The sequence below is a fragment of the Scyliorhinus torazame genome, chromosome 7, assembly GCF_047496885.1.
Source record: "Scyliorhinus torazame isolate Kashiwa2021f chromosome 7, sScyTor2.1, whole genome shotgun sequence".
NCBI classification, from domain to species: domain Eukaryota; kingdom Metazoa; phylum Chordata; class Chondrichthyes; order Carcharhiniformes; family Scyliorhinidae; genus Scyliorhinus; species Scyliorhinus torazame.
Window position 1 is genome coordinate 130,980,669 of NC_092713.1, and position 26,772 is coordinate 131,007,440.

At 43.3% G+C, this 26,772-nt stretch overlaps 1 protein-coding gene across 3 annotated transcripts in view; it reads right to left on the minus strand.

The window, feature by feature from the left end:
- ro60 (Ro60, Y RNA binding protein) overlaps window positions 1-26,772 on the minus strand; it is a 72,413-nt gene that overhangs the window by 31,545 nt on the left and 14,096 nt on the right. For all 3 annotated transcript variants that reach the window (XM_072511487.1, XM_072511486.1, XM_072511488.1), the window contains one exon: window positions 24,339-24,559. In XM_072511487.1, coding sequence (XP_072367588.1) covers window positions 24,339-24,559 — 221 coding nt within the window. The remainder of the gene's footprint in view (window positions 1-24,338; window positions 24,560-26,772) is intronic.

The following is a 26,772-nucleotide window of genomic DNA, read 5'->3' on the forward strand; positions in this document are numbered from 1 at the left end:
AAAACAAGGAGGACGCGTGTCCACCAAAGGTGGAGAAAAGGATGCTGGGTAATAAGGGGGCCAGAGGAAGGGATGTGAAGTGAGCCAATCAGGATGTATGACCAGGTCAGGAGGGGTATAGGATGACCTATGGGAATCGTGTATGTGAAACTTGATACCATTTGAATTTATTTGCAGAAATCCCTTTGTCTCTTTGTTCATTCGCTTTCCGGGGTGTAGGAGACTGGATGTGTCCTATGCCTCTGTGAAATGAATCAGGCTTGGAAGCCAAATAAAATAACTAATGCTGTACCTGCAAATCCATCTCGACTTTTATTGAGGCCAGACTGATGGGTAAAGAAATTTGTATTTTGTCATTTGGTGCCGAAACCCGGGATTTCTCAAGACGGTTCTGACCAACCGCGAAATCAGAATTGGACTGATTATGAACAGGGAGAGTGGGAAGAAGGGGCCCACAATGTATAGCTGGAAAATGACCGCGCATTGCTTTTCCCCCTCTTCTTATCGTCTGATTAGTCTGGTCACTCGCGGTTGGTACGGAAAGATCGTCTCGACGAAATCAAAGGTCAGTCTGGGGATTAGAAAATTAAACTGATGGGATATCATAATTGATAGTTCAGTTTTGGGTTAATTGTGTTGTTGATGAACTGATGTGACTTCAGCAGATGAAGGTTCAGTTAAATAAGTGTTTTTAAATCTGAAGGTGGTTCAACTCCATGTGTGAGTTCTGATTCGGCTTGGGTTAGGTTATGGGTTGATGCGACATCTAAAACAGATGGTCCAACTCCATGTGTGAGTTCTGATTCGGCTTGGGTTAGGTTATGGGTTGATGCGACATCTAAAACAGATGATTCAATTCCATGTGTGAGTGTTTTAAATCTATAGTTGATTAAGCTAAAATTGTACCCTTGGACTGTGGTGGCGAAGGGCGCAGTTCTGAGGACTAGTTGAGATTGTGGGGCATTGCTTGGATAAATTTCAAGACAAAGAACATCCATAGAGCTGGATGCTGCATGTTGTTTGAAGCAGAAGTCTCTCAAAGGGTTAACAGCAGCAGCCAAAGTTAAAGACGACAGACAGTGCTTCTCACTCAGGCCTTGAGATAACAGCAGCAGCCTGTAGTGTAATCGGATACCTTTCCTTTGAGTCAGTGAACTCCAGCAAAGTTACGTTTTGAATTAATTAAAGGAAACCAGTGGGTTTCTCCACCTCTTTGATAAAAGTTATTATTTTCGAAAGCAATTGATTGATATTGCCAGAATCTTAAGTTTTACTTACTTGAAATAATGTTTATCTCATTTTATTTGTGAATTAATAGAAACTTAAAGAAACTCACTGACACCATTTTAAAAAGTGTAAATCTGGAGATGACGGTTGACTTTGCTCCGGTATACATCACCGCAGCTAACTGCTCCCTCATTGACAGCAGCCAACATTTTTGAGAATGTAAGAAAAACTTGTTAAAAGAAAAATTGTTAAGATAAAGAATTAATTAAGTTGTAAATGTTATACAAGTTTGTGTTAAGCAAATCGTAAATTTAGTTCTGAGTTGAGATCAGAGCTAAGCTTGCAAGTTGCAGTAATTCAATTTGAATTTTCAAACATTTTAAGTTTTAAAAGAACACTGTTAGAACCTTTTCAATCATTTTGCCAAGGAGCAAAAATTGCCATTGGTTATAAATAAGCAAAAAAAAAAATATATATAATAAAAAAAAAGAGCGAGCCGAAGTATGAAAGCTAAAGAGTTAATTAGATTATGGAGACAATATTGTCAAGAGGAAAGAGATAGGATCATGTTATCCAGTTGTCAGGACAATGCCCTTAAAATGGGAATTCCAATTAGTGAACAGGGTAACCAAAATAAACATTACAGGTCTTGAAAAAGGAATGTGCATTCAAAAAAAAACGCGCAAGTAAAGACAGGAAAGGCTCGGGTCAAACAAAAGATGGGCTACGTAGTTCAATGGCTGGCCTTGAATTGACAGAAAATGACCAATTCGATAATTTGAAAATGTCAGCAAAGGATTTTGACTGCACCTGTAGCATTGTCTGCACTAATTCCAGAACCACCAGAGTATAATAATTTATATCCAGTCACTGCTCCCCAGATCCCAATCATGCCAGTCACTCCAGCCCTTTTGGTTGATAGAGTGGGTCCCGATTTGCCATCTTCACGATCAGTGGGGGAGGAGGAGCTCTGTTCCACAAGCCCAGTTAGCTCTAGGACCCGATCTCGGACAGCGAGAGAAGGGCTTGATCCTAACCAGAAACAATTAAGCAAACCACCTAAATCCCTTCAGACCAAGGGGAAACAGCAAATTTCGAGAATAAAGGGAGATGCCAGGATTGAAAGAGAAAGAACTCCCTCTAGTGACAGGGAGGGACGTCGAAGTCTTGGAAGAACCAGAGGAAATAGCTAGAGTGCCCCCTGGTGAGACTCGGAGACAGTTGCCGATTAGGAAGATACCAAACCTTGACGCAGTGACTGCCGGGGCCCAGCCCACGATAGACGTTTATTTCCCATGGACACCCAGTGAGATGATGGCTATTATGGCTACAATCCCAGATAGAAAAAAATCTCCTGCTGCTTTCGTGGATTCCCTGAGAACTACCATCTCAATTTATCAAGCTGATTCTAGGGACCTCTGGGCCCTAGTCCAGCAGGTTTTAACCCCAGCAGAGTACCGCAATCATCTTAATCACTTGAATTATGCTAGCCACGCCGCACTTCAGCAAGCCTATGCGTTAGACTACGATAGAGGGACACAAATCCTGAATGCGTTGAATAGCACATTTCAAAAGCCCATAAATATTTCTGCTATCTTAGACCTAAAACCTAAGAAGATTGAAGAGCCAGATGAATTTCTGGAACGTTTTAATGAAATCTACCGTGGGCAGTCAGGCGACTTGCCATATCAAAATGGTCAGAATTCCCCTCAATATTGTGCTATGTTAATGCATTGCCTACCACCTTCCGTGGCTGCTGCTGTGAAATGTAATAACATGAAGTGGACAGAGAACGACCCTTCCCAGATGGCAAGGGCAGTCAGATTTTATTGGAAGGAGGGTGTAGGCCAGGAAGGAGGCTCAGTTACAAAGATTAAGACTGAGTATGTAATGAAAAAGGATGATCTGCGACCCCAACAAGCGGCAGAAATGGTAGCTTACCAGCTGGAGCCCCAATATTGTGACTTTGGGTGGGTGGATCAGCGAGGGGGAGGATATCAAACCCACCCAAAGGGACCCTCAGCTCCTTTTTATGGCCCACCGTATGCACCAACAGCTTTACAACCGCCGCCCCCTCTGAGGGGCCATTGGTCTACTGGGAGAAGAGGACGGGGCAGATATAGAGGGAGCAATGCATGTTTTAATTGCGGCCGTGCAGATCACTGGCAACAGGAATGCCCCTTTAAAAGACAGGCAGCAGAAGGAGGGGGTACCCACCAAGGGGAGGACAGACGAGATACACTGACTTCTCCTAGGCAAACCCTTTCCCAACACAGGATTGACTAGCTAATTTAGTCATAAGGACTCTCCAATCGGACAGGGAACCTATTATCTCTCTGCAGATAGGAGATGAACATCACCCATTTGTAATCGACACTGGAGCAGCCATGTCTTCTCTGCAATCAGAACTTCGCCTACCACTATCTGACCACACCCAGCATTTGCCGGGGTTCCAAGGACAGGTGTATGAGTATCCTATTTCTGAACCTGTGACAGTCACTTACGAGAATAAGTCTGCAGATCATCAGTTTGTAGTGACTACTGGATTGGACTGTAACCTGTTGGCCCGAGATTTACTGTGTATCTTCCAGCTACAGCTAGAGTGCGGATACGAGGGGGTAACGGTTAAATCATGGAGGATGAGACAACAGTGCTATATTTTTATCATCCCCCAGTGGTGGACGTTAGACATTGAACATTCACTGCATCACGTTACCCTGGCCTATGACAGAACCGGACAAAACAGGGAGTTGGAGGACAAATACCGGCCATTAATTGGGACCGAATGGCCAGTCAAAGTTACAGCCACAGTCACGGGAAAAGAAGGTACAGCCGATTTTGTTACAATACCAACACATTTATGGCCACAGTCAGCTTCGGTAAGCCCTCATATTACACGTCAGGTCCACGACCAGTACCATGCCAGGGATCTGAGTACGCACAGAGTACGCACTTCAAGTCACGCCAGACGGCATTGCCATAAACTATTTTGAGGTCCCTGAAACGATTAACACTCGGCTGCAGCCCCGTCTATGGACAAATTAATCCGAGAGCTGTTGCAACAGGGTATTTTGGTCCCTTACCAATCAGAATGTAACACCCCCATACTTGCTGTGCCTAAACCAGCCAAGCCAGACCAGTACTGATTAGTACAGGATTTACGTTCAGTCAATGCCATCGCACAGCCGTTACATGCTCTCACTCTCCAACAGGATATTACGGTGTATAGCTTCCACTCGGTCATCGCACTACTGAGGCAACTGCAGATGACTCAGCATCTTACCGCAGCTCGTCAGAATAGGTATGAGATATACCTTTTGAACAATCCATGTCTGACATTTAAACACTGTACCACTATCAATCCAGCCTGTTTTCTTAGTGGTCCCCCTGTCCATGAAGACGCACCTGGCCACGACTGTTTAGCCTTGATTCAGGAAACTACCACAATAAGGGACGATTTGAGTGATATTTCGTCAGAACAACCTGACATGATTATGTGTGGTCAAATATCCCACCGGGGTTTACTTAATGACTTACTGCAGGCCCTCCTTATGCCCACGCAGATTTTCGTCATTAAATGCGCTGCCCACAGAAATGGTAAGACCCCAGTTGACGTTGGTAATGAACAAGCAGATTGTGCAGCGCGGACAGCCGCGCAAATTCAGCAAGAGATGGTGCCTAAGATGTTAAGTCAGACTAAACGATCTACTATAAATATGTCTGCTTCTGACAAGTCAATGCCAACCATCCAAGACGTCATAAGGTTACAGGAGATGCTCCTGAGAGTGATAAACAAATGTGGAAAAGGTTAGGTTGTACATATGATTCTGTTTCCTCTTTATGGACCACGCCAGCACATCAGACTTGTATGTCTGATGTACTGGCTTTATGGGTCACTGAATGTGTACACTTTGCAACTCATTGTGGGGCTCGAGGGACTAGTGATATGTTGCTGGACACTTGGTGGCACCCTGAAATGCAGGAGTTGGCCCAGAGTATCAGTAATCGGTGTTTGATTTGTCAGCAATATAACACCGGCAAAGGTATCCCTTGTGGGATGGGGCAAACCCCGTTGCCCAGTGGTCCCTTTGAGACGCTCCAAATGGATTACATTGAGTTGGAAAGGTGTCAATGTTATAAATATGTTTTGGTCATTGTGGATGTGTTCAGCAGATGGGTTGAGGCGTATCCGACTACCGATAATAAAGCTGCTACTGTGGTTAAAGTTCTGATGCGGGAAATCATTCCCCGGTACAGTATACCAGCTCAGTTGAGTTCTGATAACGGGCCTCATTTTCTTGGACAGATTAACCTGCCTCCCTTCCCCAGTGCTATTTTACAGGTGTGGAGCATGATGGGGTGGCTACGCACCGTCTGTGTGATATTCGGCCTCACCTCGCTTGGAGTGTTATTGGCGACGGACATGGAAAAGGGAAATATTATCTACATTTGTAACCCCAACCAAGCTACAAGGACATTTCATTTATGCAAAGGTGATGTTCTTCGCTGCCCCCATATACGAGGACATAGTATCGACTCATGGAAGGTCACCAAATTAAAGGAAAATGCAGGACTCATGAAGCAATTGCACCGGTCCCGGCGATGGGAAGGAAACATTATATGGACATTGCCTTGTTTTTGGAGTACATGTAAATTTGATTTGGGATGTGTTAAGATTGGTGCGATAAAGGTAACATCAGACCGTCAGAAGGTAGGAAGAGGTTGTGAGAGAGATAGGGGGACTAGAGAGAGGACGGAGCGTGTGAGAAGGGGAGTACAGCTAGAACGTAGGTTATCAGGAGATACACTTTATTTAGTTAAAGGCCACACTGAGGAAAACCCGGGTAGTATGAATCTCTTCTACCAGATTTACCACCGCTTGTATGGCCACGGACGGGTTGTCTGCTACCCGAACCCCGCAGCGGTGTCTAGGTTATTTTCTGTTTCACCGCTTTGGGGCACTCCCCAAACGGTGGTTCATTGTCAGCGTTCCAAGTCACCGCCCGAGCAAGTCACTCTTCCTTACGATCTGGGTTCAGCACCACCGGCTATTTGCCTTCCCCTTCCTCGGGATAATTCCCACTCACAGTATGATAGGCTGCAACGGTGGAGGGCGTATATACCTAGCCACTTCACTCCCAATAGGGATTCCCGGTCGTACGAGAATTGTTTCAGCAGTGAAGGAAACGGCTGTTTGCTGGTTGAGGTGGAAACGAATATAACAGGTCTGTTCCCCACCTGTATGGACAGGAGGTGTCATATCACCCAGGCGTCTGGCCAATGCGTTTGTTACAACACCACTGGCGTTCTATTGAACGCCAGCCTCCAGCTCCTTTGTGGCTGGGCGAATGTTTCTCATATCACTGTTGGGACTAGGGCTTTCCGCATTGCTAGGCGGCCCGAATGGGCGTTCCAAAGCTGGATAAACTGGGCTACTGGGGGATCCCTACGCAACCGATTTACTGATAGTGATGCTCACCTGTACACGGAACAAGGATACTACTTTTTTAAAAAACAAATGGTACAGCAACTAATGTTTTGTCACCCCCATTTCCCCGCCAAATTGCTATTGGGACTCTAGTCCCTACCACAGTCCCCTGCCCCTCGGCGTGGATGCTGCATAATCAGTTAGCACGCCGGGCAGTCTCAGCTGAATTCTGCGAGAACTGGAAAAAACCTCAGGTTCTCGCACCCAACCGGGGCCCCTCAGCCCGGTGGGGAATTCGGAGCGTCTTGACACTGGGAGGTGTGGGGGGTTCCTTGGCTGTCAGTGATAGGAATTATTTTATTTGTGGCCTTACCATCTTGGGAAATGAAACCTTGGGAGCCCTCGGGGCAATAACCAAGGAATTGTCTCAGCTGCGGTTGTTTGCAATGCAGAACCGGTATGCTCTTGACTATCTTCTGGCCCGTGAGGGTGGGGTATGCGCCATAGTACAGGGCAAGTATATCATGGGAGTTCAAGACTTAACCGCTAACATCACTAAATTTATGGATCGCATACGGGATCACCTGGACGGAATGCAGGATCCTGGCTCTTGGGGTAACTGGGGATTTGGAGGTTGGAAGGACTGGCTGATAAATATTGCCATGTATTTAGCAGTGGCTATTGGCTGCATCTTTGTGGGCCCAGCCATCCTTAAATGTGTGATGGGTAGAATGCGGGGTACACTGGAACAGATCAACGCCCCTAAAATCTTGGCTGTCAAAATCCACGAGGGTGCAGCAGATGAAGGGGGGCTACGCCAGGAATTGGAAATGCAGCGACGGATCTTTTTCGATGAGGGACCGTAGCTATGGATTGGATAGTTCGGTTATCATGGAATGATAAAAGGAGGGAATGACGAATGTGATATAAAATAGTTACTTTAGAGATATTAGTTACTGTAATGTAGAGATAGGCCAGTCTCATTCTGGTGAGTTCACAGACATAGGATTTCAGACCGCATGGCAAAGCAAGGAGGAGGTGTGTCCACCAAAGGAGGAGAAAAGGATGCTGGGTAATAAGGGGTCCAGAGGAAGGGATGACAAGTGAGCTAATCAGAATGTATGACCAGGTCAGGAGGGGTATAGGATGACCTATGGGAATCGTGTATGTGAAACTTGATACCATTTGAATTTATTTGTAGAAATCCCTTTGTCTCTTTGTTCATTCGCTTTCCGGAGTGTAGGAGACTGGATGTGTCCTATGCCTCTGTGAAATGAATCAGGCTTGCAAGCCAAATAAAATAACTAATGCTGTACCTGCAAATCCATCTCGACTTTTATTGAGGCCAGACTGACGGGTAAAGAAATTTGTATTTTGTCACACCCTGTGCCCTGGCGTGGCGGGGGGGCCTGTTGGAATTCTTGACTCTTGAGAAGGTTAAGTTTGAACTGAGGGGAAGGATGAAGGGGTTCTACAATTCATGGGTGTTATTCATTATGCGCTTTCAAGAATTGGATAACATCGAACATTACTGCGTGTGGGGCAGGGGGGGAATGTATGTGTTAATGGTGACTATGGGTGATTCCTGATTCCTTTTTGTTATTTATTTATGTTAACATGCAGGCTACTGTTTGGGGGATGGTGGGAGGATGGGATTGTTGTTATTGATATGGTGATTGACATTATATTCGTTACTGCTTATTGTTTGGTGTAAATATGGGAGAAAATGCGAAAAAGGAGTATAAAAAATGTTTTTTTTTAAATAAAAAGGAATGGGAGGGTGTGGTTGGGAGAGCAAGGCGAGTGGGGTGTTGGAGGCTAACTCCAATGCGGGGTTTTGGTAAAGTGGATTGTACAGACTTGCTTATTTTTACTTTTGTTGTGTATAAAATGAAAAACTAATAAAACATTTTTTGAAGGTGTAGTGGATAACAAATTAGCATGGATAGATGATTGATCAGCGAACAGGAAACTCTCTGATATAGAGGGATCTAGAGGTCCTGGTACAAAATGTTAATACACAGGTGCAGAAAGTGATTAGGAAAGCAAATGGAATGTTGTCACTTATTGCAAAGGGAGTGGAATATGAAAGGTAGGAGAGTTTTGATCTAGTTGTGTAGAGTGTTGGTGAGACCACATCTAAAGTACGGTCTGCTTACTTAAGAAAGGATATAATAGCATTAGAAGCATCTCTGAGAAGGTTTACTTGAATGATTCCTGGGATGAAAGCTTGTCTTACGAAAAAGGTTGAACAGGTTGGGCCTTAGTGGAAAGACTAGAACTATGGGACAGTTTAAAAATAAGGGCTCACCCATGAAAGACAGAGATGGAGAGAACTTTTTTCTTGGAGGGTCATTAGTCTATGGAATTCTGTGGAGACAGAGTCATTGAATATTTTAAAGGCTGAATTAGATAAATGATTGACTGACAAGAGAGTCAAAGGGTATAAGGGGCAACCAGGAATGTGGAGATGAGGCCACAATCAAGTCCAACAAAATGGCAGAGTGGGTTTAAGGGATCAAATGTCTACTCCTGCTCCAAATTTGTATGCATGTTTGTATGTATGTGCATTTTGTTCCTTAGGACTTTTAACACAAAACACACCAGCATTTGAAGTGTGAAGAGCCACATTTACTTTGATCAGCTGTTCAGAATCTGAGATTTTGTAATTAATTCTGATTAGTCATGAAGAATTACCCTTTTGCCCTGTTTGATAAGTATTATCTTATCATGACTTATTACCATACCAGGGCTTTTTCAGTCCCAGGACCCTCTCTTTTATAATATATTAAATCTCCCTCAGGTAGTCTTATACGATACTTGCGATCTGTGGCTCGATGAATGGCATCTGAATTTCACCTATAGACTAACTGATAAGGACCCTTCAGCCACATGAAGTAATTTTCTTTTTTTTTGTTGCTTTTAAAAATAAATTTAGAGTACCCAATTAATTTTTTCCAATTAATGGGCAATTCTAGCGTGTTCAATCCACCTCGCCTGCAAATTTTTGGGTTGTGGGGGAGAAACCCACGCAGACATGGGGAGAATATGCAAACTCCACACAGACAGTGACCCAGAGCCGGGATCGAACCTGGGACCTCGGCGCCATGAGGCAGCAGTGCTAACCACTGTGCCACCGTGCTGCCCTGATCTGAAGTAATTTTCTGAATGAACTGCCCATACCGGAGTAGGTGTCAATTTGAAGTCTGGTTGATCAAATAACATTTTATGCAGCATTTCATCAATCACTGTTTCACAAAGTCCATTTTTGAATGGACTTTCTGCTGTTGTAGTCATGAGCATGAAGTTCACTTTTTCGCCAATACCTTTGACGGCAAATTCCTCATCATTATCAGTCAGAAACTTTGCTGCTGTCGCAAATCTAGGTCCCATCCATTTCTCCATTATTCTGTCTCAAATGACCTTTTTGTCATTAAGATTTTCTACATAAGCAGACTAAATTTAGTCACCAGGTTTGTAAAATATAGAAAGAAAATATTTATGTTTTTGTCCCATATCTCCCAGGTCAATAGAACAACTTATTGAAGTAATTTTTCAACAGAAGGATTAAAGAATGTGGAGGCTTCCTCCAATTCTTTTCACAGATTTAACACTTCTAATCTCTTCTAATAGCCTTATATACTTTTCATCAAACATAGCCATTGTCGGCAGTTCCTCAATTCGAGGATGACATTCACTCATGGTTCTGAGGTTCTATTGTGGATCTTCATGTAATCAAACAGGCTGATTCTCGACCCACAGATCTTGGGGCACATGGGGTCGGGTATTGCACAAGTTCAGGGATCTGGAGTGCTGGATTTGCTTCCTTTTCTTTCCTTCATCGACACCTCTTGCATCATTTGGTGGGATTCCTGATCTCTGACAAATAGGGTGACCAAATGGTCTATATACTTTTAAGACGATTAGATTTTTTCCTCTTCTATTCTTACCATCTAATGTCACGAATACTTGCCTGACAACCTAATGAGAAATATCAGATTTTGTTAAGAAGATACATTACTTTACTTACAATAATGACCTGACTGCATAAACTGCAGATTGGTTGACGTTCCAAAAATAATTGTCTTATCATGTTCCATGTCGAGTTTCATTTTGTCCTTTTTCACCACCTTCTAAGAGATTACATTGGTATTTATAAAACTGCTTATTAACTACTTTCCATGGAATTACAGCTGCCTTTGATTACTTCAATGTATTGCCATCACTAAACCTAAAGCAAGTAGCACTTTTATATTCCTTGATCTCGAGTCGACATTCACTACTTAGTAAATCAAGATGACATTTTAGCCCATCAGTGCCAAACACTATTTAAGTACAAGTACTGTCGAGTACTGCAGAGTTTCTGCAACTGGTGACCAGTATAATGTGTTCAGATTCAACATTATCTTCATCCTCTTCCGCAGGAGTTTCTGAGTCGTGTCATTTTGAAGATCCCACCTCTTCGCTTTGGTGAGTTCACCACATTATGACACTTGTTATGGGCCAGGGTTTAGAGAACCCCAAAGTGTATCATGGAGTTCACCTGACCCACAACTTTTAATAGATTGTGGTATGGGGAGCACACGGCCCACTCTACAGGTGTGGTACAGCAGAAATGGAAAAGTATTTCTTAAAGCAAAACAATGTTTATTCTATGAACTCAAGTTAACCTTTTTGAAACATAGTGAACATCTTAGCAACCATTAATTCAAATACAACCCCCAAAGAATACAACACTAAAGTAATCCTTAATAACTTCCCAAACAACATCAAGACAGAAGAAACACCTTTCAACAGAAGCGCATTAGGTTTACATTCACTACTGAGAACACTTATAATTCTGAATTCACCAAATCATCAAGAGATAGTCTTTTGATGGCAGAGCGAACAGCAGTACACCTGCTTGGTCTGGCTTCAGCTCCAACACTGAAAATGAAACTAAAACACACCCTGCAACAAACAGCCTAAAACAAAAGTAAAAAGTTGACAGACAGCCCAGCTCCACCCACACTCTGACATCACTGATAAACACCCATTTCGCAAAAGGTACATTTCTTAAACACCCATTTCTTAAAGGTACTCTCACATGACACCTCCACCCAAGAAAAAAAAAAGAAACCATCAACTTCAAGATGGTTTCATTTTTCACCATCCGTTAAAGAGATGCACACAGTAAATATACTGTTCCGTTTCAAAAAACAACACACGCAAACAGGTACAACAATATAGTCCATTTTTTGTTTTTCCTCCAGCTGGACTCCTTCTCGACTGAAAGTCTCTTTGAACAAGAGGGTCTCTGCACGATCCGTCCATTTCTCTGTGCCTCGGCATTTCTCTTTAAAGTCAGATACTTCAGTTCAATCTGATCACAGGGTCCTTGTAATTCTCCAACACGGGAGCATTGGTTATCACAGCTTACAGGCCGTCAAATGCCTGTTGAAAGTCCACTGTCCACTGAAATTTTTGACGTTTCTTCAGCAAGTCCATCAGTGGAGCAATCACGTTACAAAACCTTTGCACAAATGTTCAATCAAAACCACTCATGCCAATTAATCGCATTATTTCCCTTTGTCTTGAGGGTGTCGGAAACTCCTCAATAACTATTGGTTTCACATCCCGTGTGACCATTCGACCCTGTCCAATTGTTTGGCCAAGGAAAGTGACTTGGGCTTTTCCAAATTCACTTTTGGCTAGGTTTATCACCAAACCCGCCCCTGAAGTCGATCGAATAAGTCCATCAGATATTTTTAATGTTCTTTCCACGTGTGGCTGAAAATTACCAGATTGACGATGTATACCGCACAATTGGGTAATCCTGAAACGACTTTGTTAGTTAACTGGTGAAATGTAGCTGGGGCGTTTTCATGACAAATGGCATAACTTTAGAACATAGAACATAGAAAAATACAGCACAGAACAGGCCCTTCGGCCCACGATGTTGTGCCGAAGCTTTGTCCTAGATTAATCATAGATTATCATTGAATTTACAGTGCAGAAGGAGACCATTCGGCCCATTGAGTCTGCACCGGCTCTTGGAAAGAGCACCCTACCCAAAGTCAACACCTCCACCCAACACTAAGGGCAATTTTGGTCACTAAGGGCAATTTATCATGGCCAATCCACCTAACCTACACATCTTTGGACTGTGGGTGGAAACCGGAGCACCCGGAGGAAACCCATGCAGACACAGGGAGGATGTGCAGACTCCGCACAGACAGTGACCCAAGCCGGAATCGAACCTGGGACCCTGGAGCTGTGAAGCAATTGTGCTATCCGCAACGCTACCGTGCTGCCCTTAAGAACAAATAAATCTACACTATATCATTTTACCGTAATCCATGTACCTATCCAATAGCTGCTTGAAGGTCCCTAATGTTTCCGACTCAACTACTTCCACAGGCAGTGCATTCCATGCCCCCACTACTCTCTGGGTAAAGAACCTACCTCTGACAACCCCCCTATATCTTCCACCATTCACCTTAAATTTATGTCCCCTTGTAATGGTTTGTTCCACTTGGGGGAAAAAGTCTCTGACTGTCTACTCTATCTATTCCCCTGATCATCTTATAATCCTCTATCAAGTCGCCCCTCATCCTTCTCCGTTCTAATGAGAAAAGGCCTAGCACCCTCAACCTTTCCTCGTATGACCTACTCTCCATTCCAGGCAACATCCTGGTAAATCTCCTTTTCACCTTTTCCAAAGCTTCCACATCCTTCCTAAAATGAGGCGACCAGAACTGTACACAGTACTCCAAACGTGGCCTTACCAAAGTTTTGTACAGCTACATGATCACCTCACGGCTCTGAAATTCAATCCCTCTGTTAATGAACGCTAGCACACCATAGGCCTTCTTCACAGCTCTATCCACTTGAGTGGCAACTTTCAAAGATGTATGAACATAGACCCCAAGATCTCTCTGTTCCTCCACATTGCCAAGAACTCTACCGTTAACCCTGTATTCCGCATTCATATTTGTCCTTCCAAAATGGACAACCTCACACTTTTCAGGGTTAAACTCCATCTGCCACTTCTCAGCCCAGCTCTGCACCCTATCTAGGTCTCTTTGCAGCCGACAACAGCCCTCCTCACTATCCACAACTCCACCAATCTTCGTATCGTCTGCAAATTTACTGACCCACCCTTCAACTCCCTGATCCAAGTCATTAATGAAAATCACAGACAGCAGAGGACCCAGAACTGATCCCTGCGGTACGCCATTGGTAACTGGGATCCAGGCTGAATATTTGCCATCCACCACCACTCTCTGACTTCTATCGGTTAGCCAGTTCGTTATCCAACTGGCCAAATTTCCCACTATCCCATGCCTCCTTACTTTCTGCATAAGCCTACAATGGGGAACCTTATCAAATGCCTTACTAAAATCCATGTACACTACATCCACTGCTTTACCTTCATCCACATGCTTGGTCACCTCCTCAAAGAATTCAATAAGACTTGTAAGGCAAGACCTACCCCTCACAAATCCGTGCTGACTATCCCTAATCAAGCAGTGTCTTTCCAGATGCTCAGAAATCCTATCCTTCAGTACCCTTTCCATTACTTTGCCTACCACCGAAGTAAGACTAACTGGCCTGTAATTCCCAGGGTTTTCCCTAGTCCCTTTTTTGAACAGGGGCACGACATTCGCCACTCTCCAATCCCCTAATAGCTGATTGTCCCACTTTCTCAATGCAATCCTCCAAACGTGGGATAGGATAAGAGCCGGTCTTGTACCTGCATTAATCTTTCTATAGTCCACACACAACTGTTGGGTACCGTCTGGTTTTGGTACCATCACTATGGGTGAGCTCCATTGGCTTCAACCGACTTCAATTATGCCATTTTTAAGCATACTCTCAATCTCTTTGTTAACCTGTGCCAATTTTAAAGGGTTAAGTCTATATGGATGTTGTTTGATTGGAACAGCAATTCCCACATTTACATCATGTATAGCCATTTTAGTACTTCCCAATTTATCTCTACAAACTTTCCCACGTGATATCAATAACTCTTTCAGATCAGTTTGTTTTTCCTCTGGAAGATAACTCAACAATTTGCCCCAATTTTTAAGAACATCCTCATTTTCCAATTTAGTTTGAGGTATGTCAAATTCAATCATCTGGATTTGGTTTGTCACATTAAGTTAGAATCACTAAAACCTCCTCCTTTTTCTCTCCTTCCCTTTCAAAGTACCTTTTAAGCATATTCGCATGACACACTCAGTGAGTCTTACTTCTATCTGGTGTTTTTACCACGTAATTCACCTCATTTAATTTCCTTTCAATCTGATAAGGTCCACAAAACCTTGCTTTTAAAGGTTCACCTACCACTGGTAACAATACTGAAACTTTATCTCCACTGGCAAAACTACGAACTTTGGATTTCTTGTCCGCTACCCGTTTCATCACATTTTGTGCAACTTTTAAATGTTGTCTAGCCAATTCACCTGCTCTATTTAATTGTTCCCTAAAATTTGACATGTAATCCAATAATGTAATTTCTGATTTCTCACTCACTAATTTTTCCTTAACCAATTTAAGTGGTCCTCTTACCTCATGACCAAAAATTTGTTCAAAAGGACTAAATTTGGTTGACTCATTGGGTGCATCCCTAATTGCAAAAAGTATGAAGAGAATTCCTTTATCGTAATCCTCTGGGTAATCTTGACAATAAGCCCTCAACATTGTCTTTTATGTCTGATGCCACCTTTCTAACGCACCCTGTGATTCTGGATGGTGCGCAGTTGATTTAAATTGTTTTATTCCTAAGCTATCCATAACTTCTTTGAATAGCCTAGAGGTAAAATTTGATCCTTGATCCGATTGTATTTCTGTGGTTAGTCCATATCTCGTAAAGAATTGAAGTAACTCCTCAACAATCTTTTTAGCTATAATGTTACGTACTGGAATGGCCTCTGGAAACCTAGTCATGAGGTCATGAGTTAAGGTTTCAAGTTTGCAGGAGTGTACCGTAGGCAGGCAGGGTGGTTTAAAGTGTGTCTACTTCAACGCTAGGAGCATCCGGAATAAGGTGGGTGTACTTGCAGCATGGGTTCGTACCTGGGACTTCGATGTTGTGGCCATTTCGGAGATATGGATAGCGCAGGGACAGGAATGGTTGTTGCAGGTTCCGGGGTTTAGATATTTCAGTAAGCTCAGGGAAGGTGGGAAAAGAGGGGGAGGGGTGGCATTGTTAGTCAAGGACAGTATTACGGTGGCAGAAAGTACGTTTGATGAGGACCCGTCTACTGAGGTAGTATGGGCCGAGGTTAGAAACAGGAAAGGAGAGGTCACCCTGTTGGGAGTTTTCTATAGGTCTCCAAAAATTTCCAGAGATATAGAGGAAAGGATTGCAAAGGTGATTCTGGATAGGAGCGAAAGTAACAGGGTAGTTGTTATGGGGGACTTTAACTTTCCAAATATTGACTGGAAACGCTATAGTTAGAGTACTTTAGATGGGTCAGTTTTTGTCCAATGTGTGCAGGAGGGTTTCCTGACACAGTATGTAGATGGGCCAACAAGAGGCGAGGCAACATTGGATTTGGTACTGGGTAATGAACCAGGAAAGGTATTAGATTTGGAGGTAGGTAAGCACTTTGGTGATAGTTACCACAATTTGGTTACGTTTACTATAATGCTGGAAAGGGATAGGTATATACCACGGGCAGCACGGTAGCACTGTGGATAGCACAATTGCTTCACAGCTCCAGGGTCCCAGGTTCGATTCCGGCTTGGGTCACTGTCTGTGCGGAGTCTGCACGTTCTCCCCGTGTGTGCGTGGGTTTCCTCCGGGTGCTCCGGTTTCCTCCCACAGTCCAAAGATGTGCAGGTTAGGTGGATTGGCCGTGATAAATTGCCCTTAGTGTCCAAAATTGCCCTTAGTGTTGGGTGGGGTTACAGGGTTATGGGGATAGGGTGGAGGTGTTGACCTTGGGTAGGGTGCTCTTTCCAAGAGCCGGTGCAGACTCGATGGGCCGAATGGCCTCCTTCTACACTGTAAATTCTTTGAAACCACAGGGCAAGAGTTATAGCTGGGGGAAAGGCAATTATGATGCGATGAGGCAAGACTTAGGATGCATAGGATGGGGAAGGAAACTGCAGGGGATAGGCACAATTGAAATGTGGAGCTTGTTCAAGGAACAGCTACTGCGTGTCCTTGGTAAGTATGTACCTATCAGGCAGGGAGGAAATGGTCGAGCGAGGGAACGGTGGTTTACTCAAGTAGTTGAATCACTTGTCAAGAGGAAGAAGGAGGCTTATGTAAAGATGAGATGTGAAGGTTCAGTTAGGGCGCTCGAGAGTTACAAGTCAGCTCGGAAGGACCTAGAGAGCTAAGAAGAGCCATGCGGGGACATGAGAAATCTTTGGCAGGTATGATCAAGGATAGCCCAAAAGCTTTCTATAGGTGTGTCAGGAATAAAAGAATGACTAGGGCAAAAGTAGGGCCAGTCAAGGACAGTAGTGGGAAGTTGTGCGTGGAGTCCGAGGAGATAGGAGAGGTGCTAAATGAATATTGTTCATCAGTATTCACACAGGAAAAAGACAATGTTGTCGAGGAGTACACTGAGATACAGGCTACAAGACAAGAAGGGCTTGAGGTTCATAAGGAGGAGGTGTTAGCAATTCTGGAAAGTGTGAAAATAGATAAGTCCCCTATTCCGGATGGGATTTATCCCAGGATTCTCTGGGAAGCTAGGGAGGAGATTGCTGAGCCTTTGGCTTTGATCTTTATGTCGTAATTGTCTACAGGAATAGCGCCAGAAGACTGGAGGATAGCAAACGTTGTCCCCTTGTTCAAGAAGGGGAGTGGAGACAACCCCAGTAACTATAGACCAGTGAGCCTTACTTCATGGGCAAAGTCTTGGAAAGGTTTATAAGAGATAGGATTTATAATCATCTAGAAAGGAATAATTTAATTAGGGATAGTCAACACGGTTTTGCCTAGGTGGTCGTGCCTACCCTTATTGAGTTCTTTGAGAAGGTGACCAAAAAGGTGGACGAGGGTAAAGCAGTTGATGTGGTATATATGGATTTCAGTAAAGTGTTTGATAAGGTTCCCCACAGTAGGCTATTGCAGAAAATACGAAGGCATGGGATTCAGGGTGATTTAGCAGTTTGGATCAGAAATTGGCTAGCTGGAAGAAGACAAAGGGTGCTGGTTGATGGGAAATATTCAGCCTGGAGTTCAGTTACTAGTGGTGTACCACAAGATTCTGTTTTGGGGCCACTGCTTTTTGTCATTTTTATAAATGACCTGGAGGAGGGTGTAGAAGGATGGGTGAGTAAATTTGTAGATGACACTAAAGTTGGTGGAGTTGTGGACAGTGCGGAAGGATGTTGCAGGTTAAAGAGGGACATAGATAAGCTGCAGAGCTGGTCTGAGAGGTGGCAAATGGAGTTTAATGCAGAAAAGTGTGAGGTGATTCATTTTGGAAGGAGTAACAGGGATACAGAGTTATGGGCTAATGGTAAGATTCTTGGTAGTGTGGATGAGCAGAGAGATCTCGGTGTCCATGTACATAGATCCCTGAAAGATGCCACCCAGGTTGATAGGGTTGTTAAGAAGGCATACAGTGTGTTAGCTTTTATTGGTAGAGGGATTAAGTTTCAGAGCCATGAGGTCATGTTACAGCTGTACAAAACTCTGGTGCGGCCGCATTTGGAGTATTGCGTGCAGTTCTGGTTGCCGCATTATAGGAAGGATGTGGAAGCATTGGAAAGAGTGCAGAACAGATTTACCAGGATGTTGCCTGGTATGGAGGGAAGATCTTATGAGGAAAGGCGGAGGGACTTGAGGCTGTTTTCGTTGGAGAGAAGAAGGTTAACAGCTGACTTAATTGAGGCATACAAGATGATCAGAGGATTAGATCGGGTGGACGGTGATAGACTTTTTCCTCGGATGGTGATGGCTAGCACGAGGGGACATAACTTTAAATTGAGGGGAGATAGATATAGGACAGATGTCAGGGGTAGGTTATTTACTCAGAGAGTAGGAAGGGCGTGGAATGCCCTGCCTGCAATAGTAGTGGACTCACCAACATTAAAGGCATTTAAATGGTCATTGGATAAACATATGAATGATAAGGGAATAGTGTAGATGGGCTTTAAATTGGTTTCACGGGTCGGCGCAACATCGAGGACCGAAGGGCCTGTACTGCGCTGCAATGTTCTAATGTTTTATGTTCTAGTAGACACATCCATTATCGTCAAAAGATATTGATTCCCACTTTTTGTTTTAGGAAGTGGTCCGATGCAATCAATTAGGACCCTTGTAAAAGGTTCCTCAAATGCTGGAATGGGTATTAAGGGTGCTGGTTTTATCACTGCTTGGGGTTTCCCTATCACTTGACATGGGTGACATGATTGACAAAATTTAACTACATCTTTATGTAGTCCAGGCCAATAAAAATGTTTCTGGATTTTAGCTTGAGTTTTCCTTATTCCCAAATGATCTCCCACTGGTACCTCATGTGCAACTCGCAACACCTCCTTTCTGTACCCGACCGGCAATACTACTTGATGAATGTCTGCCCACCTTTCATCCACCTGCATACGTACAGATCTTCATTTTCTCATCAAGTCATTACTTTTACGGTAATAACACTCTGGTATACACTCAGATCCCTCTTCCGTGTATGCTTTCTGATACATTTGTTTTATTTCTACATCTTTCTGTTGTAACTCCGCCAATTTTCGTTAACTAAAAATATCCGCCCCCATCCTCCACCTTTTCTTGTTCTTTTTCAACCGTCTGATCAAAAATAGTTTCTGATAATTGCTCTTCAACTTCATCTCTCCTCCTGTCTTTCATTTCTCCTCCTTTCTTAACCTGTGACTTTGCGTCCTTGTTACTACACAATCCGGAAAAATCCCAGGATATTCGTCCTTCAACACTTCAGTTGTCTGGCTTATCAAGCACAGAAGGCATCACTCCCACCTGTGATTCAGCTATATCATTACCGAAGATAAACTGTATTCCTGGACAAGATAGTTTCCCTATTACTCCTACTACCACTTCGCCACTCTTCACTTTCCAACCTTACCTTATATAATGGAATACTACTCCTCTCACCCTGAATTCCACATATTACCGCCTTTTCTCGCAACATTCTTCCCAAACTACATAACTCCTCATCTCTTACCATTAAAGATTGACTAGCTCCCGTATCTCTTAAAATTGTGACTTCTTTACCTGTTCCTCCTGATACACGAGTGAACTTTACCCATACAACTAAATTCTTTAAAGAGATCTGGCACCTTCTTGTCAATCACCTCTTGATCAGGCTGTACAATCTTTTGCCCCTCCTTCGTTTTTCCACTTTAACAAACTCCACTGTCTTATCCTGCTTTCTCACATCAGCCTTCCCAGTGCTTTTCTTCAACCACCAACACTGTGACTTTACATGGCCTAGTTTATTACAGTGAAAACATTTGAAACTTTTCATTTCTTTTGCACCCTCCTGGATTTCTTTCTTAATCTGAGGTACACTCTCCTTATTATCTCCCATCAGATCACCTTTACCTTTACCACTTGAATATTTCTCATGTCCCCAGTTTCTATCCCTCACAGGCGGAAACTGATGTCGGAAACTAAGCTTTGATTTATGAACTAATTCATAATCATCTGCCATTTTTGCTGCTAATCTCGCAGTTTTAACCCTCTGCTCTTCCACATGAGCTCTCACTACATCAGGAATTGAATTTTTAAACTCCTCCAAAAGTATAATTTCTCCGAGAGCTTCATACGTTTGGTCTATTTTCAAAGCCCTTATCCACCTATCAAAATTACTCTGTTTGAGCTTTTCAAACTCCATGTATGTTTGACCAAATTCTTTCCTTAAATTTCTAAACCTTTGTCTGTAGGCTTCAGGCACCAGTTCATATGCACCTAAGATGGATTTCTTCACCTCCTCATACGTCCCAGAAACCTCCACCGGTAGTGATGCAAGCACTTCACTAGCCCGACCGATCAGCTTTGTTTGAATCAGTAATACCCACATGTCCTTTGGCCATTTCATTTGTTTAGCTACCTTCTCAAATTAAATAAAAAAGGCTTCTACCTTCTTCTCATCAAACCTTGGCAATGCTTGGACATACTTAAATAGATCGCCAGCAAGCCTTCGACTTTGACGCTCTTTCTCACTATCCTCATCACTATAATCCAACTGTAAGTTTCCCTTTACGCCTGCCAATTTTAACTGACTGTCATGTTTCATGGCCATTTTCTGAAGTTCAAACTCTCCCTCTTTATCTTTTTCCCTGATCTGTATCTCCCATTCTCTTTCTTTTTGTTCTGCTCGGGCTATTCTTTCTTTTCTCCTTTCTTCTCTCTCCTTTTCTTTTTCCTCTCTCTCTCTTTCTTTTTCCGCTCTCTCTCTTTCTTTTTCCTCTCTTTTGTATTCTAGCTGCTTTAATTCTTTTTCATGTTCCATTTGTTGAATTTGTAACTGAATTTTTGCCATTTCCAATGAGTCAAACTGTATCTCAGGCAACTTTACGTGCGTAGCCACCGCCATAATTACCTCATCTTTTCGCATTTTGTCAGGTAATGTTAACTGCAATGGTTTTGCCAAATCTAACAGTCTGCTTTTAGTCTCTGTCCATAAGTACTGCGTGTGACCGTCTCCACCCCCAGAAATTTCAGAGCCTCTGAAAGAGCCATTGTCCACAACACACTCCCTACTTAAACTAGAATACCATACCTGAAAAGCAACCACAATATGCTCACCCCTCACTGTCTTTAAGTTCACCAAGCCAATCCAATAGATAGACTTTTATCCCGGATGAGCCCCCAATTTGTTATGGGCCAGGGTTTAGAGAACCCCAAAATGTATTATGGAATTAACCTGACCCACAACGTTTAATAGATTGTGGTATGGGGAGCACACGGCCCACTCTACAGGCGTGGTACAGCAGAAATGGAAAAGTATTTTTGAAAGCAAAACAATGTTTATTCTATGAACTCAAGTTAACCTTTTAAAAATATACAGTGACCATGTTAGCAACCATCAATTCAAATATAACCCCCAAAGAATACAACACTAAGTAATCCTTAAGCTGTCCTTTTAACATCCATAAGACTGAAAAAAAACCTTTAAACAGAAGCACATCAGGTTAAAGTCACTACTGAGAGCAGTTATTAGTTTTAAATCACCAAAGGATCGATTTACAGTCTTTAGATTACAGAGAGAGAGACTCATGCACTTTCTGTCTGTGACTGCAGCTATCCAGCTCTGAAAACGAAACTAAAACACACCCTGCCGCAAACAGCCTAAAACGAAAGTAAAAAGCTGACAGACAGCCCAGCTCCACCCAGACTGTGACATCACTGCAGTAGTAAACACCCATTTCTTAAAGGTATTCTCACTACAGATATGTATATACATACCCATTTATAAACACCCATTTCTTAAAGGTACTCTCACATGACATTATAGAGATACGTATTACAATCGTGCACCTCCTTACCCAAACCACCACAGTTTGTCTATTACTCTTTATAAGGGCATAATTGTATCCCCTGTTAAAGCCAGCCATCTGCATAAGATCAAGTACAAGTAATATACCATGAACAAGAGTGAAGGCAAGAGAGGATAGTAAAGGCAAGAGAGGAAAGTAAAGGCAAAAGAGGAGAGATGATCACAAAGGTTCTCTAGTTCAGTAAAGCCTAATGTTATTTTTCATACAATATCCACTTTAATTCGGAAATTATTGAGTTTGTCTGAACTGGAAGCAATTTTACACCATTTTGATGTTCTGGTGGGACAGATCCGTTGCAGTTTGAGATGATGAATTGAGAGTGTCGCACAAGAACAATATTACATGGCAGTGAAAAATCATTGTTTTATGTATGATTTTTCAACAGAAAATTATTGACAACATGCTGAACCTTCAGTGATAACACACATGTTACTTTCAGCACCAATAGTGACTCTTCACACACTGAAGCAGTCTATGCCCATATGCAGCAAGACCGCAATAACATTCAGATCTCGGCTGACAAGTGAAAGTATCATTCACACCATGCAAGTGCCAGGCAATGGCCATTTCCAACAAGAAAGAATCCAACAATTGCCCCATGACATTCAATGAGATTACCATTGCGGAGTTCCCCACTATCAACATCCTGGGGGTTACCATGCATCAGAAACTGAACTGTACTAGCCATATAAATACTGTGGCTACAAGAGCAGGTCAGAGACTGGAAATTCTGTGGTGACTAATTTACCTCTTGACTCCCCAAAATCTTCCACCATCTACAAGACACAAGCCAGAAGTGCGATGGAATACTCTCCACTTGCCTGGATGAGTGGAGCTCCAAAAGTCAATAAGCTCCACACCATCCAGGACAAAGCAGCTTGCTTGATTGGTGCACAATCCACCACCTTCAACATTCACTTCCTTCATCACTGATGCACAGTGGCAGCAATGTGTACCACCTTCAAGATGCACTGCAGCAATTCATCAAGTCTCCTCACCAGCGCTTTCTACATTTCCGACCTCAACCACCTAAAAGGACAAGGGTAGAAGACGCACGGGAATACCAACCCCGGCAAGGTCCCCTTCAAGCTACACAACATCCTGACTTGCATTCATTCCTTCCCTGTCGCGGAGTCAAAATTCCTTCTTAACAGCACTGTGCTTGTACCTACACCACGTGGAATGTAGCGGTTCAAGAAGGTGGCTCACCATCATCTTCGCAACAGTAATTAGGATTGGGCAATAAATGCTGGCCTAACTAGAGACATGTATATCCCATGAAAAGTTTAAAAACAGAACCTCATCTATATAACCAGTACGAAGGCATCTCAGAAAGTCACTGTCAAAATCCATCTAATAACTAAATGAGAGAAAGCATTTTTCAATAATGCATTCTTTTTAAGAGAACAAATATACCATCCGATTTTTTTCTAATAACACCATCCGAGCAGCATCCTAGAGTAACATTTGTGTCAAAGTAATCACAGTTAAATTGAGTTCAGAAACAATCATGGTTAAGGGCTGTTTTCAGTATTTGTTGAAAGTTAGCAAATTAGCAAGATTCAAATATAGGTGAAGTAGGCGAAGGTATGGGGCAAGTAAAGATCAGCATGAGTGTTTATGAGTGGGGCAGCACGGTAGCATAGTGGTTAGCACAATTGCTTCACAGCTCCAGGGTCCCAGGTTCGATTCCCAGCTTGGGTCACTGCCTGTTCGGAGTCTGCACGTTCTCCCAGTGTGCGTGGGTTTCCTCCGGGTGCTCCGGTTTCCTCCCACAGTCCAAAGATGTGCAGGTTAGGTCAATTGGCCATGCTAACTTGACCATAGTGTCCAAAAAAGTTAGGTGGGGTTACGGGGATAGGGTGGAGGTGTGGGTATAGGTCGGGCGCTCTTTCCAAGGGCCGGTGCAGGCTCGATGGGCCAAATGGCCTTCTTCTGCACTGCAAATTCTATGATTCTATGATTTGGGATATTATCATACATGTTGGCAACCAGCTCAATGGCAGTGTAGTGGGTTTCTTTTTGGTCAATTAGAAAATGCCCATTTGGTGGAATGGAAATAAGTTTTTTTTCTCCTCCTAGTTTGATCCACAAATACTTTATTAGATGCTGTTCAAGTAGCAATGGTTAATAAATAATATGTTGGTTTCAATAGTTTTATGCACTATCTCGTGAACAACGGTCAATGCATTTATTCACTCACCTCTTGTGATTTCAGGTGATTAGTCAATAGGTGTTCCTTGACCAGCCTGTACTCCTCAATAAGCTGAGCAACCTCATGTTCATCTCGGGTGATTTTCACTCTCTCCAGAGCTTCAAAGTACTTCAATAGCCTCTGGATTCCATCAGAGTTGTCTTTATCCTTGTAGGCTTCTTCAACCTCCTTCCAACCTTTCATAATATACTTGGTGACCAAAGTGAGATCTAGAAAAGACAAAACAAATTGACTCAAAATACCATTCTCCAAATCTAATGCGAGACAATGCTTTCGGATTTATTCAATATACACTTATGTATTCTGAAATAAAACAGTACTATAGTCACATTAAATTCTAGTCACTTTATTTTCTTCAAGCCAAAGTTTCCAACAATCAAGGAAAATAAAACCCATATTTTTGCCTAAGTTTAAAACAGGGCATATCTAACTATATATTGATTTTGTTGACTTCATCCCTATATTGATTTTGTTGACTTCATCCCTAGTGTATCACTAATAATCTTTATTACTGTCACAAGTAGGCTTACATTAACACTGCAATGATGTTACTGGGAAAATCCCCTAGTCGCCACACTACGGCACCTGTTCGGGTACACCAAGGGACAATTCAGAATGTTCAATTCACCTAAAAAGCACGTCTTTCGGGTCTTGTGGGATGAAACAGGAGCGCCCGGAAGAAACCCACATAGACACGGGGAGAACGTGCAGACTCCGCACAGACAGAACATAGAACATTACAGCGCAGTACAGGGACCCAAGCCAGGACTCAAACCCGGGTCCCTGGAAAAATAGTCAATCTTCATAATTAAGGGACATTTTACAGGACCCAGGACCGCCCCCCCCCCCCCACCCCACCGGTTGGGGGATGCTGCCTCATTGCAGCGGCCGAAGGGGCTATTGAAACCTCCATGGTCCAAAGAGGGATTTGCGGGCAGAAAAGGCTGCCCCTGCAGACCGAACAATCATCATGAGAATGTTGCCCTATGGATGCCTACAACCCTCGGCCATCCTGAACTTCAGTTTTGACTTACTTGCCTGAGTTCTCTCTTCTGGTAATGTTGCTGAGTTTTAGAGCTGCCGATCTTCTGTTTGGACGGGGGGCATTGGCAACCTCTCCTTGACTGGATGGTGGACCCAGAGGCAGTCACGTAGGAGGCTGCCTCCAGTAAAATTACCAAGTCAATTCCACTGCCAACAAGTACAGAATCGGGATGTCTTTTGCCCTGAAGCAAGTGTCTCGAAGTCGGTGGTAAAATTATGTTCAATTCTGGGCACCACACTTTAGGAATGATGTGAAGATGTTAGAGATTGTGCAGAAAGGAGAATGCTTCCAGTGATGAGGTACCTTAGTTAAAATGAATAAGACTGGAGAAGTTAGGACTATTTCCCTTGGAGAAGAGAAATTTGATTGAGTTGTTTAAAATAATGAGCTATCGAGGCAGGGTAGAGAGAAGCTTTCTCTGTTGATGAAAGGATTGTTTGCACTCCCATATATACATACAAGTTTGCTGCAAACAACCCAGCCTTCAGAACATTGACCACGAGACCACACAACCCTGCCATAGCAATCTCTGCAAGACGTGCCAGATCATCGACATGGATACCACCATTACACGTGAGAACACCACCCACCAGGTACGCGGTACATACTCGTGCGACTCGGCCAATGTTGTCTACCTCATACGCTGCAGGAAAGGAGGCCCCGAAGCGTGGTACATTGGCGAGACCATGCAGACGCTACGACAACGAATGAACGGACATCGCACGACAATCACCAGGCAGGAATGTTCCCGTCCAGTCGGGGAACACTTCAGCAGTCAAGGGCATTCAGCCTCTGATCTCCGGGTAAGCGTTCTCCAAGGCGGCCTTCAGGACGCGCGACAACGCAGAATCGCCAAGCAGAAGCTTATAGCCAAGATCCGCACACATGAGTGCGGCCTCAACCGGGACCTGGGATTCATGTCGCATTACATTCATCCCCCACCATCTGGCCTGCAAAATCCTACCAACTGTCCTGGCTTGACACAATTAACACCTCTTTAACCTGGGGTTACCCCATCTCTGGATCTGTAAAGATTTAATCACCTGATAATGCTCGCATTCCAAGCATTGTCTGGCATCTGTGAATCTGTCTATATATGTTTCTGGAACATACCTCTTCAGTCACCTGAGGAAGGAGCAGCGCTCCGAAAGCTAGTGACATCGAAACAAACCTGTTGGTCTTTAACCTGGTGTTGTAAGACTTCTTATTTATCACGACCTGACTCACCCCTTTTGATAAGATTAGCTACAGCTTCTCCACCAAACCCAATAGTTTTGCTTTAGTCTCCCTTTGCAAACCGTTCCAAGTAATAGCTTGCACACCAGGAACATTTTTACAACTGAAAGAACCATCCCAAGTCACTCCCTCTTTAAATTT